Raw genomic sequence first — 27,028 nt, 5'->3', positions numbered from 1 at the left:
TGGGGCTGGCAGTCCTTTTATAGAAACTTGGGAGGGATATTATTATTACTATTACTATTACTATTATTATTATTTAGAATTACTTCTGGATTAGATATAAATTACTATAATTCATTTTAAACTAAAGTATCTCCCTTCAAAAATGCTTGAGCCTTGGCAAAGTTTACCAACTGAATGACCAGGTGACTACACTGTTCAAGAAACTGAAGGTTTCACTCCATCTTCAGATGCAGTCTCACAAAGAGTGTGTTTCACAAGTTCTACCTATGGGATCCTTATGAAATCTGATTGGGAGAAAGAAAAAGTGGTCGAAAGGAAAGGGTCCATGCATGTTTAGGTTTATTGCCCATCTCCAATTATATTACAATAGTCACGGTCGTCACAGCAGTCAATTTTGATGGCCACGTTCCGTTCTAGATATTCGCCTTTGGTATCACAAAATGTACTAGTTACAGGTGGCTTACAGTTTTGACAGCAGTCTTGGTGTATTACAGACAGCGTTCCTCCTAGAACAAGATCCAGAGAGAAAATAAGGAAAGAAAGGGTTTGACAAATTGCCCTTCTTGAATAGGTATCTCATAAACTAAAGTATCTTAAAGGTACAGCTCAAATGACTTTTTTCATATATTTCATATATTTTATTTCCTATACTTGTACTGAGGCACACGAGCGCTTTGTGTCGTCAGTATATGCAAATGGCTGGCTCATTTAAAGCTATATTGAACTTTTATTCTCAATAATAATGGAACTCACAGATGGCGAATACTCTTTATTATTTGTAAAAGGAATCTTTATATGAGTTCGAGTTCATATTTTATTGTCCCTTTGGAGGCACACTGTATCTTTGTATTTTGGTCTTCCAGGCTGTCATGCTATATGGTTTAAAATTCTGATAATTTGTTTTGGTTGTTTGCACTTTTTGTTGTTGTCAAGAAATCAATTAAAAATAAATAAATAAATAAATAATAAATAAAGTGGATGGTGGGTTGTCCCCCCCACTTAAAACCAGCCAACATTAATGTGTAAAATTTGCATGTCCTCATGAGATACACCTTGAGTAAGCTACTCGCATTCTCCTTCCTCCAGAGATGAGATAAGGGGAAAAGGGTCCACTGCTCAGAGAGGACTTTAACCCTGGCCCAAGACAAACATGCTTTACTTTGGACCAAGGCGTGCACCTTGCAGGATCAATCTAGCTTGTCTTTATGTGGGAGGATCCTGTGCAGTTTTTCTGCTTTGCAAACAGATTCCCTGCATGCAAGGAAGACATTCATGAAAGTGCAAAAACCAAACACCCAGGCTCAAATCCTCCAGAGTGGGAGGATTTGAGACTGTGCTGTGCGGCTTCAATAGCCAGGAAGAAGTAGATGCTTAACAGTGGGCTTCTGGGACTGTATTCCCCCCTCACCATCTTTTGAGAGAACACTAGTATTTTTGCAGCAAGAATTCCCTCTTTGTTTTATTAAAACAAAAGAAGAGAAAGTTTGGGGAGATGAGTTTCAACAGTTTGGGTATATGCAGTTGGAGCTCTGGAATATAGATTACCTCGAAACTCCTGCAGAGTATAGCAGGCATGTGGTCCAGACGGCACTTCACAGACAGTTTCTTCACCAGCCTCACTGGTTAGAACATCGGTTTTGCGTTTCGTACATAACAAAGCATCTGCTTGGGAAGACAAAATGTACATGATCAAATCTCTTGCCAACCCAAATCTCAGCTAAGAAAGGACCAAACCACCTTAGCTGACAAATTTTGTTACAATACTTCATGTATACAGCAGAAATGAAACCCTGAGGCCAGGGGTCATCCAGGTGAAATGTCACCCATTTTCATCATCCCTGGGCTTTCCCTTCTGGCTGAGTCACTGTCATGCCACTGCGTAAAGAATTTAGCTTTTGTGAGGAAGTAGAAACTCATCTTGACTGAAGTCTGTGGATCAAAGGAACAAGAGCATTGTTCTTCAACTATGGATCCTTAAATGTTGTTGGAGTGCAGCTCCCATCATCTCTGGACCCTGACCCTTGGCTAAGCTGACTAGGGAGATTGAGAGGATGTTATCCACCCAACAATGACCCAAGTCTGAAGAACACTTGACTAGAGAAAGAAGGACCTGTTCAGACATACCAGGGAAGTTTAAGCTGTGAGGTCGAGTGGGCTGACAGACAAGAAGAGGAATGTAGTTAAGGAACACTAAGGAAGAAAGAGGTTGAGTGACTAGAGGAAGTGATCAGAATGGAGAGAGGTCTTGGACATGGGCCATGAGCACTGAGCAAGCAACAGGTTGCATCTGAGGCAGAAATCCTTGCACTAACAGATGACTTTGTTGGTGTCAGCTTCGCCTTTGAGCCAGTGCCCACAACTGGGCTCGACCTCTTCAGGCCCGACTGGGCCAGGTGATCTGGAAAAGCACTTCCAGAGACCTTCCACTGCATGGAGCAGGTCTAAGTGCTGTGGACTCACAACTTAGAGCTGTGAGCACCAAACTCAGTTCCAAAAGTCAGTGGAGCACAGCAGGTATGAACCACATGAACGACAGCTCTGAAGTATAACTTCTTTCATTCTCTACAGCTACTGCATAAACTAACTAAAAACTAATCGGAGACACTGGACTGCATGAGTGTTACAGCTGCTTGAGCAGTCACCTTATCTATATACACTCAGACTCCCACAGGCTGAAGCGGAAGAAGCGATGAGCAAAATTCGCCCCCTCCTTTCTGAAACATTGTCAGCAGATTCTTGCAATGGGAGGGGTGAAACATCCTCAGTTGGAACCTACCTTATGATTTAATGAACTCCTATCTTTTGCCTGTACTGTGCCAGCTTTCTGCATACATATATATACACTGAATTCCAGCAGATAATTTTTTACATACAGCTGGATTGGATTGAATATTTGGCTAAATTACCCTCATGTTTTTCTACAACAAACAAATATGACGCCTAAATTGGCCCTGCCGTTTTTGCATGTGGAACAACCAATCTTCTCCCTTTTTTGAAATGAGATTCCTTTCTTTGCCAGGTCTTCGCTTAGGAATTGCTTTCTGTGTGAAAATCCTTCTCCGATCCCTTGTCAATGGACCTTACCTCCAGATGTGAGGAGGAGAAAGGCAGATATTGCAAGGAGCAGGATCTGATTCTTCGGGGCCATCTTGGAATCGAGAGGGTTCTGTGGTCACAGCACAGCTCAAGTCACACTGGCTTTCAGCAAACTGGAGAAGAGGCTTCCTTTTATCCCCATGAAGAGACATCTCCAAAAGAATCCAAGAGAACATCATGTCCCGTGAAGAGGATCAAAGAGACTGCAGTGTGGTCCTATCAGCCCACTTGTGGACAAAATAAGAAGCTGTAAAAGATACAACCCCACAATTATAAGTGCATTTACGTGTATATAATTAACTATGAATCCTATTTTTAAAATTAATTTGAATGAGTTACACATTTCATATTTGCTCCAGATCCTGATCCAGAACTGTTCCTACTAAAGTTTATAAATAATGCCCACACATAAAAACATTCCCCACTCCAATGCTATCTTGCGACTGAATGTAATTGCATGCCAAGACCCCGAGGCTTCCCCCTTATGTTGAATAATGACAGATGGACACCATATATGGGCAAAATTTAGGCCACAACTTTCTTGGTTAGCCAATGTGAGCAGTATTGGCTTTGGGATTGGAATTGAACCAACTATATCTGACTCCCGTCTGCCTACAGGAAGTCTCACAAGGGTTAACCATCAGTAGGGGGAGCCCTGCTGATGCACATCAACCCCTCCAGGGTCACTAAAACCAGGTTTACCAATGCCGAATCAGTAACCTCCTGGCAAATAGAAGGGGAAGAAATGGAGGCAGTGAGAGATTTTACTTTCTTGGGCTCCATGATCACTGCAGATGGTGACAGCAGTCACGAAATTAAAAGACGCCTGATCCTTGGCAGAAAGGCGATGGCAAACCTAGACAACTTCTTAAAAAGCAGAGACATCAGCTTGCCAACAAAGGTCCGTATAGTAAAAGCCAAGGTTTTCCCAGTAGTGATGTATGGAAGTGAGAGCTGGACCATAAAGAAGGCTGATCGCCGAAGAATTGATGCTTTTGAACTGTGGTGCTGGAGGAGACTCTTGAGAGTCCCATGGACTGCAAGAAGATCAAACCTATCCATTCTTAAGGAAATCAGCCCTGAGTGCTCACTGGAAGGACAGATCGTAAAGCTGAGGCTCCAATACTTTGGCCACTTCATGAGAAGAGAAGACTCCCTGGAAAAGAGCCTGATGTTGGGAAAGATGGAGGGCACAAGAAGAAGGGGACGACAGAGGACAAGATGGTTAGACAGCGTTCTCAAAGCTACAAACATGAGTCTGACCAAACTGTGGGAGGCAGTGGAAGATAGGAGTGCCTGGCGTGCTCTGGTCCATGGGGTCACGAAGAGTCGGACACGACTAAACGACTAAAGAACAACAATCAGTAACCATTCCTCCTCTGCCCAGTCCCTGACAATCAGTAGCCCAGTGCAGGTGTATATGGCGCCTAGACCTATACTAGGAATAATTAATTATTATGGTAAAAATAGCACGGCTCACTCTTTTCCCATGCCCTCCCCTTACGTGGAAACCTATATTCCATTGTACATGGATGCTGGAGAAATGAAGACTGCAATGCTGAAGGAAGCTTTGATGACACCAAAGTCATGGTGTCCATGGGGTCACGAAGAGTTGGACACGACTAAACGACTAAACAACAACAACACATGCACATTGTACTTAGGGTGAATGGTGAATGCTCAGCTGATGCACAGCTCAGCCTGTCCCAGGAAACTGAAATATCACTGATCATAATGATCCAACTCCTGTCCATAAACATTTACTTGCACTATTAGGTATAGTTGATTTCAATGAATTCCATGAAGTGTAACTTATGAGTGCACCCAGAAGCCATCAAAGAACATTTAGAAAACAAACAAAAAAACACAATAAAGCTTTCAAAGCTCTCTCTCTCCTGCTTTCATATCTCATATTCCATATCGCATATTCATGTGGCCAGGTTATGATTTCATGGCCCTTTCATTTCTCCATCTTATAAAGACAGGGTATCTTCTAGAGGGTTTTGCATGCCCCCCCTTAGGGGGAAACCTATATTCCATTGTACGTGGATGCTGGAGAAATGAAGACTGCAATGCTGAAGGAAGCTTTGATGACACCAAAGTCATCGTAAAATGTTGCAGTGACAGTGACTTCTGCAATAAAGATATTTAGAAAAGTCTTAAAGCCACCTGAAGTACTTCAACATAGACCAGCATATATATATATTCTTACATCTTTGGCTGCCCTTCACCATTTCCTTTCTCAAGAAGATCAAGTTGAAGTTGTGGCTATCTCTGTAATTCCGTGAACTGATAAGAATGAAAGCTACTATGTTATTCTGGTGTCTTGGTTTTATTTTTATTCCCCCCCCCATAAGGTTGCAGAAGAAAACCTGGAACATAAGTAGCAAAATCAGTAATGGCTGAATCTGCCGATTTTGATTTCTCTCAGTTTCTCATTTTCCTAATTTCACATCATCAAATTAGTTGACACTTTTTTTTGTTCAGAAAGGAAGTCCTCATGAAAATTCATTGAAATCTTAATATGATTTTTCTCCTAATATAAACATATTTGTAAAACATACTATACCCGAGCATATTCCGCAAGCAGGACATCCCTTTCTTTGCATGAGAGCCTGCTAGCTATTTTGGGCACCTCAATTTCACACCAAAATCTCACCTCTATAAAACCCACTTTTTCCAGTGACACAATCTTGTGTGGTCACATGACTCACATTGGAGTACGGCTGGGAAGATGCGTGTCCCAATTTTGGGACTCAGCTAGTTGGAAAGCATGCCTAAGTCTACACATTTACTTGTATTGCAAAATTCAGAGACAAGTGAATTTTGAAGGAGGACCCTGAATCTGGTCGCGTATTATTTCCCAAAGTGTAAATTTGGTATATTCACCTTTAAATGCCAACTGAATCAAGTTTCTCCCCCACCCCTAGGCACAAACCTCACAGGTGTTACAGATATACTTAAGAAGACTTCTGTGTGTTTATTTTTAGTTAATTTCATACAATTTATATGCCACTTTTTTATTAAAAACCCATTCAAATCTGTCTATAAAACTTATTTGTAACCTTAATCTAACTGTGCAAACAAACAAACTAACAAACCAACATTCCCCAAACCTAAAATTGTGCTGAATGAAGTAGAGAGAGAATGTGAAGATAGGCTCTACTTGCTTTTATGTGTTGAACTTACAGGCTAGGCCCATATAATCTTTCATATGGGCAGCGCCAGACCAGCGTGGAATGACTTTAAATGACAGGTGTCTAGTCTACACAAGGCTATATTTCTCATTCCTCTCTCCTGGGAGGAAAAGGCAAGGCATGACCAGAGCTGTAGGACACATTCCAAATGGGAAAACGGACTGAGAGAGGATGCAGAGCAAAGACAGGTGAGATGGTGACATGGCCTGGTGAGAAGGACTGGCCAAGAAGAATCTGGGAGGCCATATAGAGAGGACCACATTCAGCACCCAGCCTCCTGCTACAACCTAGCTATAAGCAGCGAGAGATGAAGGCTTAGAATCCAGAAATTGGCTTGGCAATCTCTCAGTTCTGTGGAGATGTGCTTTTTAATTCAGTGTATAACCACCAGAGTATAAGGCGCACGTAGTTTTTGGAGGAGGAAAACAAGAAAAAATATATTCTGAATCTCAGAAGCCAGATCCCTCTTGTTGTTCTGGCTTCTGGGATAGCTGCACAGCCTGCATTCACTCCAGAAGACGCACACACATTTCCCCTTACTTTTTGGGAGGGAAAAAGTGAGTCTTATAGAGCAAAAAATACGGTAAATGCTCTGATGGAGTCAAATACTACACACTCTGCCATGCTTACTCTCTCACTGACCCTCCAGGGAAACTGTGGGATAACCAGCCTCACATAACCAACTTGCTTATGTCTAATTAATGCATGAAGGGCATCATCATCATCATCATCATCTATTTATACGCCGCCCACGTGGCTGAGTTTCCCCAGCCACTCTGGGCGGCTTGCAACAGCATATTAAAAACACAATAAACATCAATCCTTAAAAACTTCCCTAAATAGGGCTGCCTTCAGATGTCTTCTAGAAGTCAGATAGTTGTTATTTCCTTGACATCTGATGGGAGGGTGTTCCACAGGGCGGGCACCACTACTGAGAAGGCCCTCTGCCTGGTTCCATGTAACCTCACTTTTTCCAGTGAAAGAAACAGCAGAAGGCCCTTGGAGCTGAACCTCAATGTCTGGGCAGAACGATGGGCATGGAGACACTCTTTCAGGTCAAGGTCGTTTAGTGCTTTAAAGGTCAGCACCAACACTTTGAATTGTGCTTGGAAACATACTGGGAGCCAATGTAGGTCTTTCAGGACCGTACAGTAAGCTGTTCTGCCAGGTTTAGCTTACTTTGGGAGGGAATGTTAATCAAGCCTATTGTTCCCCTTCAGTCTACCCGAGAATCACAGCGTGTGAAGAGGTTTGAGCTGGTTGCTCCAGCTGAACCACAAGACTCTCACCAGCCCTTCTTGAGTTCATATACCAATAATTTAGGAGCTTTCACCACTTGGTAACAAAACCAAGTTTAACTGCCAGTGCAACTTTCTGCATCACACACATCTGACCTTGTGCTACCAGTTGCTTCTCTGGCTACCAGAGCATGCTCAAAGTTCTCTCCATGCTGAAAGCTAGGGAGATCGGGCCTTCATGAAAACAGGTCTGGGCATGCTCAGAACAGACAGATGATTCTATCAGGGTTGTTGGGGCATCTCCTTGGAATGTCCTCTTGACAACAGGAGAGAGAGCGGGAAACTGCTCAAGTGGGGCTGCCAGTCCTTTTATAGAAACTTGGGAGGGATATTATTATTATTATTATTATTATTATTATTATTTAGAATTACTTCTGGATTAGATATAAATTACTATAATTCATTTTAAACTAAAGTATCTCCCTTCAAAAATGCTTGAGCCTTGGCAAAGTTTACCAATTGAATGACCAGGTGACTACATTGTTCAAGAAACTGAAGGTTTCCCTCCATCTTCAGATGCAGTCTCACAAAGAGTGTGTTTCACAAGTTCTACCTGTGGGATCCTTATGAAATCCGATTGGGAGAAAGAAAAAGTGGTCGAAAGAAAGGGTCCATGCATGTTTAGGTTTATTGCCCATCTCCAATTATATTACAATAGTCACGGTCGTCACAGCAGTCAATTTTGATTTTGATGGCCACGTTCTGTTGTGGATATTCGTTTTCGATATCACAAAATGTACTAGTTATAGGTGGCTTACAGTTTTGACAGCAGTCTTGGTATATTACAGACAGCGCTCCTCCTAGAACGAGATCCAGAGAGAAAAGAAAGAAAGAAAGGGTTTCACAAATTGCCCTTCTTGAATAGGTATCTCATAAACTAAAGTATCTTAAAGGCACAGCTCAAATGACTTTTTTCATATATTTCATATATTTTATTTCCTATACTTGTACTGAGGCACACGAGCGCTTTGTGTTGTCAGTACACGCAAATGGCTGGCTCATTTAAGGCTATATTGAACTTTTATTCTCAATAATAATGGAACTTACAGATGGCGAATACTCTTTATTATTTGTAAAAGGAATCTTTATATGAGTTCGAGTTCATATTTTATTGTCCCTTTGGAGGCACACTGTATCTTTGTATTTTGGTCTTCCAGGCTGTCATGCTATATGGTTTAAAATTCGGATAATTTGTTTTGGTTGTTTGCACTTTTTGTTGTTGTCAAGAAATCAATAATAAATAAATAAATAAATAAATAAATAAATAAATAAATAAATAAATAAATAAATAAAGTGGATGGTGGGTTGTTTCCCTCCCCTCTTAAAACTAGCCAACATAAAATGTGTAAAATTTGCATGCCCTCATGAGATACACCTTGAGTAATCTACTCGCATTCTCTGGGTATATGCAGTTGGAGCTCTGGAATATAGATTACCTTTAAAAACATGTGCAGTATAGCAGGCATGTGGTCCAGACGGCACTTCACAGACTGTTTGTTCACCAGCCTCACTGGTTAGAACCTTGGTTATCCCTTTCGTACATAACAAAGCACCTGCTTGGGAAGACAAAATGTACATGATCAAATCTCTTGCCAACCCAAATCTCAGCGAAGAAAGGACCAAACCACCTTAGCTGACAAATTTTGTTACAATACTTCATGTATACAGCAGAAAAGAAACCCTGAGGCCAGAGGTCATCCAGGTGAAATGTCACCCATTTTCATCATCCCTGGGCTTTCCCTTCTGGCTGAGTCACTGTCATGCCACTGCGTAAAGAATTTAGTTTTTGTGAGGAAGTAGAAACTCATCTTGACTGAAGTCTGTGGATCAAAGGAACAAGAGCATTGTTCTTCAACTATGGATCCTTAAATGTTGTTGGAGTGCAGCTCCTATCACCTCTGGACCCTGACCCTTGGCTAAGCTGACTAGGGAGATTGAGAGGATGTTATCCACCCAACAACATCTGCTGACCCAAGTCTGAAGAACACTTGACTAGAGAAAGAAGGACCTGTTCAGACATAACAGGGAAGTTTAAGCTGTGAGGTCGAGTGGGCTGACAGACAAGAAGAGGAATGTAGTTAAGGAACACTAAGGAAGAAAGAGGTTGAGTGACTAGAGGAAGTGATCAGAATAGAGAGAGGACTTGGACATGGGCCATGAGCACTGAGCAAGCAACAGGTTGCATCTGAGGCAGAAATCCTTGCACTAACAGATGACTTTGTTGGTGTCAGCTTCGCCTTTGAGCCAGTGCCCACAACTGGGCTCGACCTCTTCAGCCCCGACTGGGCCAGGTGAGCTGGAAAAGCACTTCCAGAGACCTTCCACTGCATGGAGCAGGTCTAAGTGCTGTGGACTCACAACTTAGAGCTGTGAGCACCAAACTCAGTTCCAAAAGTCAGTGGAGTACAGCAGGTATGAACCACACGAACGACAGCTCTGAAGTATAACTTCTTTTATTCTCTACAGCTACTGCATAAACTAACTAAAAACTAATCGGAGGCGCTGGACTGCATGAGTGTTACAGCTGCTTGAGCAGTCACCTTATCTATATACACTCAGACTCCCAAAGGCTGGAGCGGAAGAAGCGATGAGCAAAATTCGCTCCCTCCTTTCTGAAACATTGTCAGCAGATTCTTGCAATGGGAGGGGTGAAACATCCTCAGTTGGAACCTACCTTATGATTTAATGAACTCCTATCTTTTGCCTGTACTGTGCCAGCTTTCTGCATACATATATAGACACTGAATTCCAGCAGATAATTTTTTACATACAGCTGGATTGGATTGAATATTTGGCTAAATTACCCTCATGTTTTTCTACAACAAACAAATATGACGCCTAAATTGACCTGCCATTTTTGCATGTGGAACAACCAATCTTCTCCCTTTTTCGAAATGAGATTCCCTTCTTTGCCATGTCTTTGCTTAGGAATTGCTTTTTGTGTGAAAATCCTTCTCCGGTCCCTTGTCAATGGACCTTACCTCCAGATGTGAGGAAGAGAAAGGCAGAGATTGCAAGGAGCAGGATCTGATTCTTCGGAGCCATCTTGGAATCGAGAGGGTTCTGTGGTCACAGCACAGCTCAAGTCACACTGGCTTTCAGCAAACTGGAGAAGACGCTTCCTTTTATCCCCATGAAGAGACATCTCCAAAAGAATCCAAGAGAACATCCTGTCCCCTGAAGAGGATCAAAGAGACTGCAGTGTGGTCCTATCAGCCCACTTGTGGACAAAATAAGAAGCTGTAAATATACAACCCCACAATTATAAGTGCATTTACGTGTATATAATTAACTATGAATCCTATTTTTAAAATTAATTTGAATTAATTTTACGACCTAACAGTGAGAGTTTTAGATTAGACCATATATCTAGATCTTTTTTTTATCTCCATCCAACATTTTTCGTAGTTATCCTTATATAAGTTCCCATTTTTTGAGGTCATAATAATTCCCAGATATTTCACTTTTTTCACCACTGTCAAACCTGTCTCATTCTGAAACCTTTCTTTCTCTTTTTCTGTTAGATTCTTTGTCGAAACCTTAGTTTTTGTTTTGTTGAGTTTAAAACCTGCTAATCGACCAAACTCTTGAATCAGTTCTAAAACCCTCTTCACACTGGACTCTGGCTCCTGCAATGTCAAAACCAAGTCATCTGCAAATGCTCTTAATTTAAATTGTTTAACTCCGACCTGTATCCCTCTTACCATCTGGTCCTTTCTAATCATATTCAGCAACACCTCCAGGACCGATATAAAAAGCAGAGGGGAAATAGGACAACCTTGTCGTGTTCCTTTTTCTATTCTGAACTCTTCAGTCAAAACATTGTTAACAATTAATTTTGCTTTTTGTTCAGAATAGATTGCACCTATACCATTTTCGAACTCTTGGCCTACCCCCATACTATGGAGATTCTTTTTCATAAAACCCCAAGAAATGTTATCAAAGGCTTTCTCCGCGTCCACAAATACTAAAGCTGCTTTTGTGTTTATTCTTTCCTGTAAAAGTTCCAAAATGTCAATTATATTCCTTACATTATCAGATAGGTGCCTTCCTGGGAGAAAGCCTGCTTGGTCCTTGTGAATCTCCTCCGCTAAAACCCTCTTTAATCTTCTAGCCAAAATGTCAGCAAAAATTTTATAATCCACATTAAGTAATGATATAGGCCGATAGTTCTTAAGTTGGTGTTTTTCCGATTCTGTCTTTGGTATGAGAGTCACAAAAGCTTCTTTCCACGTTTCTGGTGTCCTTTTCCCCTGTAATATGTCATTACATATATCCTTCAAGGGTTGAATTAGCCAGTCTTTCATTGATTTATAATATCTTGCCGTCAACCCATCAGGTCCTGGGGACTTGCCAAGTTTCATATTTTGGATGGCGCTCTCTACCTCTTGTTCTGTTATCCTGCAGCTCAATTTAAATTTACTTTCTTGAGATATTTCCGGTAGCCCATTTTCTTTCAAGAATTCCTCCATATCTGCTTCCTTCTGTGGTTGTTGTGAATAAAGCTGCACATCAGTCTAAATGTTTTCCGTGACATGTCTCCATCATTCTTCACCAGGATGTTTAGAATTCTTTGAAAAGGTTCATGCCCACCTCACAGTTCTATTGCTCTTTGGGGGCTCAGAATGTGCAGGTGTCAGCCTTCAGGGAGGAGAAGTGTTTACCTGACTTTCCAGCAGTGGAGATGCTGCAAATTACTCAGAGGATGAGTCGGAGCTAGGAGGCCAGTGCTACGTACCATATTTTTTGCTCTATAAGACGCACCAGAGCATAAGACGCACGTAGTTTTTGGAGGAGTAAAACAAGAAAAAAAATATTCTGAATCTCAGAAGCCAGATCCCTCTTGTTGTTCTGGCTTCTGGGATAGCTGCACAGCCTGCATTCACTCCAGAAGACGCACACACATTTCCCCTTACTTTTTAGGAGGGAAAAAGTGAGTCTTATAGAGCAAAAAATACGGTAAATGCTCTGATGGAGTCAAATACTACACACTCTGCCATGCTTACTCTCTCACTGACCCTCCAGGGAAACTGTGGGATAACCAGCCTCACATAACCAACATGCTTATGTCTAATTAATGCATGAAGGGCATCATCATCATCATCATCATCATCATCATTTATTTATACGCCGCCCACCTGGCTGAGTTTCCCCAGCCACTCTGGGCGGCTTCCAACAGCATATTAAAAACACAATAAACATCAATCCTTAAAAACTTCCCTAAATAGGGCTGCCTTCAGATGTCTTCTAGAAGTCAGATAGCTGTTATTTCCTTGACTTCTGATGGGAGGGTGTTCCACAGGGCGGGCACCACTAGTGAGAAGGCCCTCTGCCTGGTTCCATGTAACCTCACTTTTTGCAGTGAAAGAACCAGCAGAAGGCCCTTGGAGCTGAACCTCAATGTCTGGGCAGAACGATGGGCATGGAGACACTCTTTCAGGTCAAGGCCGTTTAGTGCTTTAAAGGTCAGCACCAACACTTTGAATTGTGCTTGGAAACATACTGGGAGCCAATGTAGGTCTTTCAGGACCATACAGTAAGCTGTTCTGCCAGGTTTAGCTTACTTTGGGAGGGAATGTTAATCAAGCCTATTGTTCCCCTTCCGTCTACCTGAGAATCACAGCGTGTGGAGAGGTTTGAGCTGGTTGCTCCAGCTGAACCACAAGACTCTCACCAGCCCTTCTTGAGTTCATATACCAATAATTTAGGAGCTTTCACCACTTGGTAACAAAACCAAGTTTATCTGCCAGTGCAACTTTCTGCATCACATACATCTGACCTTGTGCTACCTGTTGCTTCTCTGGTTACCAGAGCATGCTCAAAGTTCTCTCCATGCTGAAAGCTAGGGAGATCTGGCCTTCATGAAAACAGGTCTGGGCATGCTCAGAACAGACAAATGATTCTATCAGGGTTGTTGGGGCATCTCCTTGGAATGTCCTCTTGACAACAGGAGAGAGAGTGGGAAACTGCTCAAGTGGGGCTGCCAGTCCTTTTATAGAAACTTGGGAGGGATATTATTATTATTATTATTATTATTATTATTATTATTTAGAATTACTTCTGGATTAGATATAAATTACTATAATTCATTTTAAACTAAAGTATCTCCCTTCAAAAATGCTTGAGCCTTGGCAAAGTTTACCAATTGAATGACCAGGTGACTACACTGTTCAAGAAACTGAAGGTTTCACTCCATCTTCAGATGCAGTCTCACAAAGAGTGTGTTTCACAAGTTCTACCTGTGGGATCCTTATGAAATCTGATTGGGAGAAAGAAAAAGTGGTCGAAAGGAAAGGGTCCATGCATGTTTAGGTTTATTGCCCATCTCCAATTCTATTACAATAGTCACGGTCGTCACAGCAGTTAATTCTGATGGCCACTTTCTTTTCTGGATCTTCTTTTTCGATATCACAAAATGTACTAGTTATAGGTGGCTTACAGTTTTGACAGCAGTCTTGGTATATTACAGACAGTGCTCCTCCTAGAACGAGATCCAGAGAGAAAAGAAAGAAAGAAAGGGTTTGACAAATTGCCCTTCTTGAATAGGTATCTCATAAACTAAAGTATCTTAAAGGTACAGCTCAAATGACTTTTTTCATATATTTCATATATTTTATTTCCTATACTTGTACTGAGGCACATGAGCGCTTTGTGTCATCAGTATACGCAAATGGCTGGCTCATTTAAGGCTATATTGAACTTTTATTCTCAATAATAATGGAACTTACAGATGGCAAATACTCTTTATTATTTGCAAAAGGAATCTTTATATGAGTTCGAGTTCATATTTTATTGTGCCTTTGGAGGCACACTGTATCTTTGTATTTTGGTCTTCCAGGCTGTCATGCTATATGGTTTAAAATTCTGATAATTTGTTTTGGTTGTTTGCATTTTTTGTTGTTGTCAAGAAATCAATTACAAACAAACAAACAAACAAACAAACAAACAAATAAATAAATAAAGTGGATGGTGGGTTGCTTCCCCCCGCTTAAAACCAGCCAACATAAAATGTGTAAAATTTGCATGTCCTCATGAGATACACCTTGAGTAAGCTACTCGCATTCTCCTTCCTCCAGAGATGAGATAAGGGGAAAAGGGTCCACTATTCAGAAAGGACTTTAACCCTGGCCCAAGACAAACATGCTGTACTTTGGACTAAGGCGTGCACCTTGCAGGATCAGTCTAGCTTGTCTTTATGTGGGAGGATCCTGTGCAGTTCTGCTGCTTTGTAAAAAGATTCCCTGCATGCAAGGAAGACATTCATGAAAGTGTAAAAACCAACCACCCAGGCTCAAATCCTCCAAAGTGGGAGGATCTGAGACTGTGCTGTACGGCTTTAATAGCCAGGAAGAAGTAGATGCTTAACAGTGGGCTTCTGGGACTGTATTCCCCCCTCACCATCTTTTGAGAGAATACTAGTATTTTTGCAGCAAGAATTCCCTCTTTGTTTTATTAAAACAAAAGAAGAGAAAGTTTGGGGAGATGAGTTTCAACAGTTTGGGTATATGCAGTTGGAGCTCTGGAATATAGATTACCTCTAAAAACATGCGCAGTATAGCAGGCATGTGGTCCAGACGGCACTTTACAGGCAGTTCGTTCACCAACCTCACTGGTTAGAACATCGGTTTTGCGTTTCGTACATAACAAAGCATCTGCTTGGGAAGACAAAATGTACATGATCAAATCTCTTGCCAACCCAAATCTCAGCGAAGAAAGGACCAAACCACCTTAGCTGACAAATTTTGTTACAATACTTCATGTATACAGCAGAAAAGAAACCCTGAGGCCAGAGGTCATCCAGGTGAAATGTCACCCATTTTCATCATCCCTGGGCTTTCCCTTCTGGCTGAGTCACTGTCATGCCACTGCGTAAAGAATTTAGCTTTTGTGAGGAAGTAGAAACTCATCTTGACTGAAGTCTGTGGATCAAAGGAACAAGAGCATTGTTCTTCAACTATGGATCCTTAAATGTTGTTGGAGTGCAGCTCCCATTATCCCTGGACCCTGACCATTGGCTAAGGTGACTAGGGAGGATTAGAGGATGTTATCCACCCAACAACATCTGCTGACCCAAGTTTGAAGAACACTAGACTACAGAAGGAAGGTCCTGTTCAGACATAACAGGGAAGTTTAAGCTGTGAGGTTGAGTGGGCTGACAGACAAGAATAGGAATGTTGTTAAGGAACACTAAGGAACAAAGAGGTTGAGTGACCAGAGGAAGTGATCAGAATGGAGAGGTCTTGTAGATGAGCCATGAGCACTGAGCAGTGTCAAGCAACAGCTTGCATCTGATGCAGAAATCCTTGCACTAACAGCTGGCTTTGTTGGAACCTACCTTATTAATTTACTTTTGCCTGTACTGTGCCACTGAATTTCAGCAGAGAATTTTTTACACACAGCTGGATTGCATTGAATATTTGGCTAAATTTCCCTCATGTTTTTCTACAACAAACAAATATGACGCCTAAATTGGCCCCACCATTTTTGCATGTGGAACAAACAGTCTTCTTCATTTTTTGAAATGAGATTCCCTTCTTTGCCAGGTCTTCGCTTAGGAATTGCTTTCTGTTATGTACTGAGTTGAATAGGATCCAAACTGCAGCAGTCTGATTGGTCCTAGAACAATAGGATCCAAAAGGCAGCAGTCTGATTGGTCCTAGAACAATAGGATTCAGAATGCAGCAGTCTGATTGGTCCTAGAACAATGCAGCAGTATGATTGGTTGGCAGGAACCACCCAATCATGCTCCAGATAGGAGTGAATCCACAACCTGATTGGCTTACAGTAGAATTCCGGAATTAGCCAATCATGTGCAGCCCATTGTGTAAATAATGTATATAAAGCAGATACTTTGAGGGGACTGGCATTCATTCCTCCTCACCACTATGAGCTGAATAAAGAGCATGAAATCACTATGCGACTCTGAGTATATTTCACTGGCGACGAGGATGGGATCCCGCTGAGCTGACTGCCACACACAGCACCGCAGCACCGCCACCTGCCGCACCGCTGCCTCGCACCGTGTATCCAGGCTTCAGCTCCAGGACACAAGGAACTCAGAATGGCAACCAACAGCAGCTTCTCGCCGTTCAACCCAGCATCTGGAGACTGGGAAGCGTACGCCTCCCGTTTCACCTTCCTGCTAGAAGCCAAAGGGGTCACCGATGAAGAAGACGCCAAGAAGAGGGCAATATTCTTCAGCGTCTGCGGAGAGGAGACGTTTGAAATCGCCCGGGCTCTCCTTGCGCCTGAAGACGTCGCTACGGTTCCATACAAAACAATAATGGAGCAGCTGAAGGGGCACTTTTCGCCACAGCCCTCAGAGGTGGCTCGGCGAAATGCCTTCTACGCAAAGCGGCAAGCCCCTGGGGAAACCATAACTGGGTTTGTGACCTCTCTCCGCCAAGCCGCCCGGTTCTGCAACTTCTCAGAGCTGGAGAACATGCTTCGTGACCGCCTCGTCGGTGGCCTGAGGGATGAGAAGCTGCAACGACGCCTCTACGCTAAGAAGAACCTAACGTTCCAGGTCGCTCTGGAGGAGGCCTTGGCAACGGAAGCTGCTGAGAGGTCGACGCAAGAGGCACGGCCGAGCCAGCCGCCCCAACCGAGGGTCCACCACGAAGACCTCACCGACGACTCAGGATCTGACAGGGAGGAGGTGCACCGAGTACAGCAGCGCACTCAAGCAGCCCACATACCACAGCTGCCTCGACGAGAAGGAGGAAACTGCGCAAGCTGTGGAGAAAGTCACGAGAGGAGGACCTGCCGTTTCCGCAACGCAGAGTGCAGGCAGTGCAGAAAATCGGGACACATCGCCCGGGTGTGTCGGGCTCGGCCCACCCGACGGCAGGCATCAGATGACCAATCCAAGAGCCCCAGGTCCCGGGGCCCAACGCACCAAGGCAACTCAACGGAGCTCACGGACTTCCAGGTATACCAGTTGCCCCACCCCAACGTAGAGAAAATTTATGTAGAGGTACAGATAGAGGGGGCCCCATGCCGCATGGAGCTTGACACGGGTTCAACTCTATCCATAATCTCGGCAAGGACGTTAAGGAAACTGTGTCCTACTGGGGGTCCCAAACTCAGGCCGGCCCCATTCACCCTCCGGGACTTCCAGAAACGTAAGGTCCCCACAATGGGGGTGGGGACCTTCAGGGTGCAATACCGAGGGCGGACGCGGCAACTGGACTTGCTTGTGGTCAAGGGCCCCTACATTAGCTTACTGGGATTGGCATGGTTTGGACCACTGGGGCTAGCCGTCACCGGGGTGAACCACACTAGCTTACAAGTGGACGTGGACGCCATATGCAAGGAATTTCCGGGGGTTTTTGATGGGAAATTGGGACAGTATACGGGGCCCCCCATTGCTCTACAGCTTGACCCCGCAGTACGACCAGTCAGGCTCAAGGCCCGCCGGGTCCCGTTCGCCCTGAAACCCCGTATAGACGAGGAATTGGACCGGCTCGTGGAGCAAGGAGTGCTGGAGCCGGTGCCTAATGCCCCCTGGGAAACCCCAATCGTCACACCCGTCAAGCCTAATGGTTCGGTCCGCATCTGCGCAGACTACAAATGTACCATAAACAAGGCCCTCACGGCCCATGCATACCCAGTGCCAGTGGTCAGCCATGTCCTTGCCACCCTGGCTGGGTCGAAAATTTTTGGCAAGCTGGACTTGGCCCAAGCATATCAACAGCTACCAGTAGATGAGGCCACAGCAGAGGCACAGACGATTGTGACGCACAGAGGAGCGTTCAGGGTAAAGCGGCTGCAATTCGGTGTCAGCGTGGCACCAGGCATATTCCAGAATCTAATGGACTCTCTCCTTAAAGGAATCCCTGGCGTCACCCCCTTCTTCGATGATGTGTTGATTGCCGGGCCCACACCAGAGGAGTTTGAGGACCGCCTCCGCACCGTTCTGCACCGTTTCCAGACGGCGGGTCTCAAGGTGAAGCGGGAAAAATGTCTACTAGGAGTGCCTCAGGTGGACTTTCTGGGATTTATGGTGGATGCAGAAGGGGTCCACCCGACTGGGGACAAGGTACGGGCCATTTGCGATGCCCCAGCGCCCAAGAACAAGACTGAGCTTCAGGCCTTCTTGGGACTATTGAACTTTTACCATTCCTTCCTTCCCCACAAGGCAGCGGTAGCAGAGCCCCTACACAGACTCCTGGACAAGCGGGCCCCTTGGGTGTGGGGCCAGCGCCAGGAGGCCGCATTCCAGGCAGTCAAGGACTTGCTTGTCTCAAACTCGGTCTTGGCACACTTCGACGAGAGGCTGCCGGTGGTGCTAGCATGCGACGCCTCACCCTATGGCATTGGCGCTGTCCTGGGACACCAACTCCCGGATGGAAGAGAGGTACCGGTGGCATACTTTTCCCAGACACTCAATGCAACCGAGCGGAACTACTCGCAAAGCGACAAGGAGGGTCTGGCAATCGTGAAGGGAGTAAAAAAATTCCATGATTTCTTGTACGGGCGGCCCTTCACCGTGGTGACTGACCACAAGCCGTTGCTTGGCTTGTTTGCCCCCGAAAAGCAGACCCCCCAAGTGCTGTCTCCTCGCGTCCTCAGGTGGTCAATTTTCCTTGCCAGCTACCAGTATGCACTGATTCACCGCCCTGGGAAGGCAATGGGCCATGCGGACGCCCTCAGCAGGCTACCACTACCGGAAACAGGCCCCGACCCAGCACCTGCACAAGAGGTTATGAGCCTGGAGCTGCTTCCCGACCGCCCCATTCAGGCACAAGAAGTTGCACACCATTCCAAGAAAGACAGGGTCATCTCCCGGGTCCTGGACTGGGTGTGGAGGGGATGGCCCAGCAACAGCCCTGGGCCAGAATTCGCTGGCTACACAACTCGCAAACATGAACTGTCGGCCCACAAGGGGTGCCTGTTATGGGGAAGCAGGGTCGTTGTTCCCCAGCCCCTCCGCAAAAGGGTCCTCACAGCCCTACACGAGACACACCCAGGGGTAGTAAGAATGAAGGCCCTGGCCAGGAGTTATGTGTGGTGGCCGGGGATCGACGGAGAGATAGAGGCCTGGGTCAAACACTGCCAGGCCTGCCAAGAATCCCGCCCAGATCCCCCAAGGGCCCCAGTCCAGTCCTGGGAGTCCGCCCGAGCACCATGGTCACGCCTGCATGTGGACTTCGCTGGCCCCTTTCAGGGGAAAACATTCTTCATAGTGGTGGACTCCTACACCAAATGGCTGGAAGTCGCACTGGTACCGTCCACTTCTGCATCTGCAGCCATCCGGGTACTACGCAGGCTGTTTGCAACCCACGGGCTCCCTGACACTCTCGTCTCAGACAACGGGACTGCATTTACGTCAGGAGAATTCCAAACCTTCACAGCGCAGAATGCCATCCGCCACATCCGTTCGGCGCCATTCCACCCTGCCACCAATGGCCAAGCAGAACGCATGGTGCGGACCACCAAGGACACCCTTCGCCGCATGACGCAAGGGGATTGGGAGTACCGCCTTGCCACATTCCTTCTAGCACAGCACAGCACCCCCAGCTCAACGACTGGCCGGAGCCCCGCTGAACTACTAATGGGTCGGCGCCTTGCAATCAGATTGGACCGCCTTCACCCCGATAGAGCTCAGGATGAGGTAGTGGTGGGGGAAGGCAGGAACCCCCGGACCTTCAAGGCCCAGGACCCAGTGTACGCAAAGAATTTTGGGGCAGGCCCTGCATGGGTACCTGCCACGGTCACCAGGGTCACTGGCCCCGTGTCGTACGAGGTGCTAACAGATGGGGGGCAATGCTGGCGCCGCCACTGCGACCAGATACGGCGACGATTCCCGGGAGATAACCAGGAGGCGGCGGACAGGTCAGAGGAGTCCCAAGGGAACAGTGGGGCAGTGAGGCCCATAGAGCAGCAGGGGCCAGCAGGAGAGGCAGAATCAGTAAATACAGAGAGGACCCGTGAGGCCGAAAGGACACCAGAACCAGAACCACGACTGAGCGAGCCAGTTGCGCCAGACCAAACAGCCCCATCACAGCCAGCATCCTTGGAACACGAGCCAGAACCGGAACCCCGGACCAGGGAACACCAGAGGCCGCAACGCACACGTAGGCCGCCAGCGTACCTTGAGGACTATGAATGCGACCTCCCGGGCAGGACTGGAACTTAGAGGGGAGGGGTGTTATGTACTGAGTTGAATAGGATCCAAACTGCAGCAGTCTGATTGGTCCTAGAACAATAGGATCCAAAAGGCAGCAGTCTGATTGGTCCTAGAACAATAGGATTCAGAATGCAGCAGTCTGATTGGTCCTAGAACAATGCAGCAGTATGATTGGTTGGCAGGAACCACCCAATCATGCTCCAGATAGGAGTGAATCCACAACCTGATTGGCTTACAGTAGAATTCCGGAATTAGCCAATCATGTGCAGCCCATTGTGTAAATAATGTATATAAAGCAGATACTTTGAGGGGACTGGCATTCATTCCTCCTCACCACTATGAGCTGAATAAAGAGCATGAAATCACTATGCGACTCTGAGTATATTTCACTTTCTGTGTGAAAATCCTTCTCCGATCCCTTGTCAATGGACCTTACCTCCAGATGTGAGGAGGAGAAAGGCAGAGATTGCAAGGAGCAGGATCTGATTCTTCGGGGCCATCTTGGAATCGAGAGGGTTCTGTGGTCACAGCACAGCTCAAGTCACACTGGCTTTCAGCAAACTGGAGAAGAGGCTTCCTTTTATCCCCATGAAGAGACATCTCCAAAAGAATCCAAGAGAACATCATGTCCCCTGAAGAGGATCAAAGAAACTGCAGTGTGGTCCTATCAGCCCACTTGAGGACAAAATAAGAAGCTGTAAAAGATACAACCCCACAATTTTAAGTGCCTTTACGTGTATATAATTAACTATGAATCCTATTTTTAAAATTAATTTGAATGAGTTACAGCATTTCATATTTGCTGCAGACCCTGATCCAGAACTGTTCCTACTAAAGTTTATAAATAATGCCCACACATAAAAACATGACCCACTCCAATGCTATCTTGCGACTGAATGTAATTGCATGCCAAGACCCCGAGGCTTCCCCCTTATGTTGAATAATGACAGATGGACACCATATATGGGCAAAATTTAGGCCACAACTTTCTTGGTTAGCCAATGTGAGCAGTATTGGCTTTGGGATTGGAATTGAACCAACTATATCTGACTCCTGTCTGCCTGCAGGAAGTCTCACAAGGGTTAACCATCAGTAGGGGGAGCCCTGCTGATGCACATCAACCCCTCCAGGGTCACTAAAACCAGGTTTACCAATGCCGAATCAGTAACCTCCTGGCAAATAGAAGGGGAAGAAATGGAGGCAGTGAGAGATTTTACTTTCTTGGGCTCCATGATCACTGCAGATGGTGACAGCAGTCACAAAATTAAAAGACGCCTGATCCTTGGCAGAAAGGCGATGGCAAACCTAGACAACATCTTAAAAAGCAGAGAAATCACCTTGCCAACAAAGGTCTGTATAGTAAAAGCCATGGTTTTCCCAGTAGTGATGTATGGAAGTGAGAGCTGGACCATAAAGAAGGCTGATCGCCGAAGAATTGATGCTTTTGAACTGTGGTGCTGGAGGAGACTCTTGAGAGTCCCATGGACTGCAAGAAGATCAAACCTATCCATTCTTAAGGAAATCAGCCCTGAGTGCTCACTGGAAGGACAGATCGTGAAGCTGAGGCTCCAATACGTTGGCCACCTCATGAGAAGAGAAGACTCCCTGGAAATGACCCTGATGTTGGGAAAGATGGAGGGCAGAAGAAGAAGGGGACGACAGAGGACAAGATGGTTAGACAGCGTTCTCGAAGCTACAAACATGAATCTGACCAAACTGCGGGAGGCAGTGGAAGATAGGAGTGCCTGGCGTGCTCTGGTCCATGGGGTCACGAAGAGTCGGACACGACTAAACGACTAAAGTACAAACAAGATGAACTTTAACAGGGAGAAATGTAAAGTATTGCACTTAGGCAAAAAAAAAATGAGAGGCACAAATACAAGATGGGTGACACCTGGCTTGAGATCAGTACATGTGAAAAGGATCTAGGAGTCTTGGTTGATCACAAACCTGACATGAGCCAACAGTGTGACGCAGCAGGTAAAAAAGCCAATGCAATTCTGGGCTGCATCAATAGGAGTATAGCATCTAGATCAATGGAAGTAATAGTGCCACTGTATTCTGCTCTGGTCAGACCTCACCTGGAGTACTGTGTCCAGTTCTGGGCACCACAGTTCAAGAAGGACACTGACAAACTGGAACGTGTCCAGAGGAGGGCAACCAAAATGGTCAAAGGCCTGGAAACGATGCCTTATGAGGAACGGCTAAGGGAGCTGGGCATGTTTAGCCTGGAGAAGAGGAGGTTAAGGGGTGATATGATAGCCATGTTCAAATATATGAAGGGATGTCACATGGAGGAGGGAGAAAGGTTGTTTTCTGCTGCTCCAGAGAAGCGGACACGGAGCAATGGATTCAAACTACAAGAAAGAAGATTTCACCTAAACATTAGGAAGAACTTCCTGACAGTAAGAGCTGTTCGACAGTGGAATTTGCTGCCAAGGAGTGTGGTGGAGTGTCCTTCTTTGGAGGTCTTTAAGCAGAGGCTTGACAACGATATGTCAGGAGTGCTCTGATGGTGTTTCCTGCTTGGCAGGGGGTAGGACTCGATGGCCCTTGTGGTCTCTTCCAACTCTATGATTCTATGATTCTATGACTAAACAACAACAATCAGTAACCATTCCTCCTCTGCCCAGTCCCTGACAATCAGTAGCCCAGTGCAGGTATATATGGCGACTAGACCTATAATAGGAATAATTAATTATTATGGTAAAAATAGCACGGCTCACTCTTTTCCCATGCCCCCCCCTTAGGTGGAAACCTATATTCCATTGTACGTGGATGCTGGAGAAATGAAGACTGCAATGCTGAAGGAAGCTTTGATGACACCAAAGTCATGGTGTCTATGGGGTCACGAAGAGTCGGACACGACTAAACGACTAAACAACAACAACACATGCACATTGTACTTCGGGTGAATTTGAATGCTCAGCTGATGTACAGCTCAGCCTGTCCCAAGAAACTGAAATATCACTGATCATAATGATCCAACTCCTGTCCATAAACATTTACTTGTACTATTAAGTATAGTTGATTTCAATGAATTCCATGAAGTGTAACTTATGAGTGCACCCAGAAGCCATCAAAGAACATTTAGAAAACAAACAAAAAAATACAATAAAGCTTTCAAAGCTCCCTCTCTCCTGCTTTCATATCTCATATTCCATATCTCATATTCATGTGGCCAGGTTATGATTTCATGGCCCTTTCATTTCTCCATCTTATAAAGACAGGGTATCTTCTAGAGGGTTTTGCATGCCCCCCCTTAGGTGGAAACCTATATTCCATTGTACGTGGATGCTGGAGAAATGAAGACTGCAATGCTGAAGGAAGCTTTGATGACACCAAAGTCATCGTAAAATGTTGCAGTGACAGTGACTTCTGCAATAAAGATATCTAGAAAAGTCTTAAAGCCACCTGAAGTACTTCAACATAGACCAGCATATATATATATTCTTACATCTTTGGCTGCCCTTCACCATTTCCTTTCTCAAGAAGATCAGGTTGAAGTTGTGGCTATCTCTGTAATTCCGTGAACTGATAAGAATGAAAGCTACTATGTTATTCTGGTGTCTTGGTTTTATTTTTATTCCCCCCCCCCATAAGGTTGCAGAAGAAAACCTGGAACATAAGTAGCAAAATCAGTAATGGCTGAATCTGGCGATTTTGATTTCTCTCAGTTTCTCATTTTCCTAATTTCACATCATCCAATTAGTTGACACTTTTTTTTGTTCAGAAAGGAAGTCCTCATGAAAATTCATTGACATCTTAATATGATTTTTCTCCTAATATAAGCATATTTGTAAAACATACTATACCCGAGCATATTCCGCAAGCAGGACATCCCTTTCTTTGCATGAGAGCCTGCTAGCTATTTTGGGCACCTCAATTTCACACCAAAATCTCGCCTCTATAAAACCCACTTTTTCCAGTGACACAATCTTGTGTGGTCACATGACTCACATTGGAGTACGGCTGGGAAGATGCGTGTCCCAATTTTAGGACTCAGCAAGTTGGAAAGCATGCCTAAATCTACACATTTACTTTTATTGCAAAATTCAGAGACAAGTGAATTTTGAAGGAGAAGCCTGAATCTGGTCGCGTATTATTTCCCAAAGTGTAAATTTGGTATATTCACCTTTAAATGCCAACTGAATCAAGTTTCTCCCCCACCCCTAGGCACAAACCTCACAGGTGTTACAGATATACTTAAGAAGACTTCTGTGTGTTTATTTTTAGTTAATTTCATACAACTTATATGCCACTTTTTTATTAAAACCCCCCTCAAATCAGTCTATAAAACTTATTTGTAACCTTAATCTAACTGTGCAAACAAACAAAGCAACAAACCACTATTCCCCAAACCTAAAATTGTGCTGAATGAATGAGAGAGAGAATGTGAAGATAGGCTATACTTGCTTTTATGTGTTGAACTTACAGGCTAGGACCATATGATCTTTTATATGGGCAGCGCCAGACCAGGGTGTCTAGTCTACACAAGGCTATATTTCTCATTCCTCTGTCCTGGGAGGAAAAGGCATGACCAGAGCTGTAGGACACATTCCAAATGGGAAAACGGACTGAGAGAGGATGCAGAGCAAAGACAGGTGAGATGGTGACATGGCCTGGTGAGAAGGACTGGCCAAGAAGAATCTGGGAGGCCATATAGAGAGGACCACATTCAGCACCCAGCCTCCTGCTACAACCTAGCTATAAGCAGCGAGAGATGAAGGCTTAGAATCCAGAAATTGGCTTGGCAATCTCTCAGTTCTGTGGAGATGTGCTTTTTAATTCAGTGTATAACCAATCCTCGCTTCCTCGCTTCACTGACCATCTGCACATCAGTCTAAATGTTTTCCGTGACATGTCTCCATCATTCTTCACCAGGATGTTTAGAATTATTTGAAAAGGTTCATGCCCACCTCACAGTTCTATTGCTCTTTGGGGGCTCAGAATGTGCAGGTGTCAGCCTTCAGGGAGGAGAAGTGTTTACCTGACTTTCCAGCAGTGGAGATGCTGCGAATTACTCAGAGGATGAGTCGGAGCTAGGAGGCACCAGAGGATAAGACGCACCAGAGCATAAGACGCACGTAGTTTTTGGAGGAGTAAAACAAGAAAAAAAATATTCTGAATCTCAGAAGCCAGATCCCTCTTGTTGTTCTGGCTTCTGGGATAGCTGCACAGCCTGCATTCACTTCAGAAGACGCACACACATTTCCCCTTACTTTTCAGGAGGTAAAAAGTGAGTCTTATAGAGCAAAAAATACGGTAAATGCTCTGATGGAGTCAAATACTACACACTCTGCCATGCTTACTCTCTCACTGACCCTCCAGGGAAACTGTGGGATAACCAGCCTCACATAACCAACATGCTTATGTCTAATTAATGCATGAAGGGCATCATCATCATCATCATCATCATCATTTATTTATACGCCGCCCACCTGGCTGAGTTTCCCCAGCCAATCTGGGCAGCTTCCAACAGCATATTAAAAACACAATAAACATCAATCCTTAAAAACTTCCCTAAATAGGGCTGCCTTCAGATGTCTTCTAGAAGTCAGATAGTTGTTATTTCCTTGACATCTGATGGGAGGGTGTTCCACAGGGCGGGCACCACTACTGAGAAGGCCCTCTGCCTGGTTCCATGTAACCTCACTTTTTGCAGTGAAAGAACCAGCAGAAGGCCCTTGGAGCTGAACCTCAATGTCTGGGCAGAACGATGGGCATGGAGACACTCTTTCAGGTCAAGGCCATTTGGTGCTTTAAAGGTCAGCACCAACACTTTGAATTGTGCTTGGAAACATACTGGGAGCCGATGTAGGTCTTTCAGGACCATACAGTAAGCTGTCCTGCCAGGTTTAGCTTACTTTGGGAGGGAATGTTAATCAAGCCTATTGTTCCCCTTCCGTCTACCCGAGAATCACAGCGTGTGAAGAGGTTTGAACTGGTTGCTCCAGCTGAACCACAAGACTCTCACCAGCCCTTCTTGAGTTCATATACCAATAATTTAGGAGCTTTCACCACTTGGTAACAAAACCAAGTTTAACTGCCAGTGCAACTTTCTGCATCACATACATCTGACCTTGTGCTACCTGCTGCTTCTCTGGTTACCAGAGCATGCTCAAAGTTCTCTCCATGCTGAAAGCTAGGGAGATCGGGCCTTCATGAAAACAGGTCTGGGCATGCTCAGAACAGACAGATGATTCTATCAGGGTTGTTGGGGCATCTCCTTGGAATGTCCTCTTGACAACAGGAGAGAGAGTGGGAAACTGCTCAAGTGGGGTTGGCAGTCCTTTTATAGAAAC

The 27,028-nt window shown here is 44.8% G+C and overlaps 1 protein-coding gene and 1 long non-coding RNA gene across 5 annotated transcripts; both read right to left on the bottom strand.

The window, feature by feature from the left end:
* Positions 1 to 322: 322 nt before the first annotated feature.
* Positions 323 to 21,321, bottom strand: LOC310674535 (uncharacterized protein). Of its 4 annotated transcripts, none has more exons than XM_083433826.1 (3): positions 21,160 to 21,321; positions 15,127 to 15,243; positions 323 to 506 (listed from the first exon to the last, which is right to left on the bottom strand). In XM_083433826.1, the coding sequence occupies exons 1-3, from the start codon at positions 21,221 to 21,223 to the stop codon at positions 340 to 342; spliced, it is 348 nt and encodes a 115-aa protein (XP_083289952.1). In that variant the 5' UTR covers positions 21,224 to 21,321; the 3' UTR covers positions 323 to 339. The 4 variants fall into 4 exon arrangements, with proteins under 4 accessions (XP_083289952.1, XP_083289950.1, XP_083289951.1 ...); XM_083433824.1 differs by having other exon boundaries at positions 15,127 to 15,246; positions 21,160 to 21,320; XM_083433825.1 differs by lacking the exons at positions 15,127 to 15,243; positions 21,160 to 21,321 and adding exons at positions 1,546 to 1,662; positions 3,085 to 3,233.
* LOC310674899 lies at positions 8,202 to 10,662 on the bottom strand. The gene is made up of 3 exons (XR_014509824.1): positions 10,573 to 10,662; positions 9,028 to 9,144; positions 8,202 to 8,391 (listed from the first exon to the last, which is right to left on the bottom strand). It is a non-coding gene; the product is annotated as an uncharacterized lncRNA (long non-coding RNA).
* Positions 21,322 to 27,028: the final 5,707 nt, after the last annotated feature.

The sequence above is a fragment of the Podarcis tiliguerta genome (assembly GCF_965153285.1).
Source record: "Podarcis tiliguerta genome assembly, chromosome: 3".
NCBI classification, from domain to species: Eukaryota; Metazoa; Chordata; class Lepidosauria; order Squamata; family Lacertidae; genus Podarcis; species Podarcis tiliguerta.
This window is presented reverse-complemented; position numbering and strand designations above follow the sequence as displayed.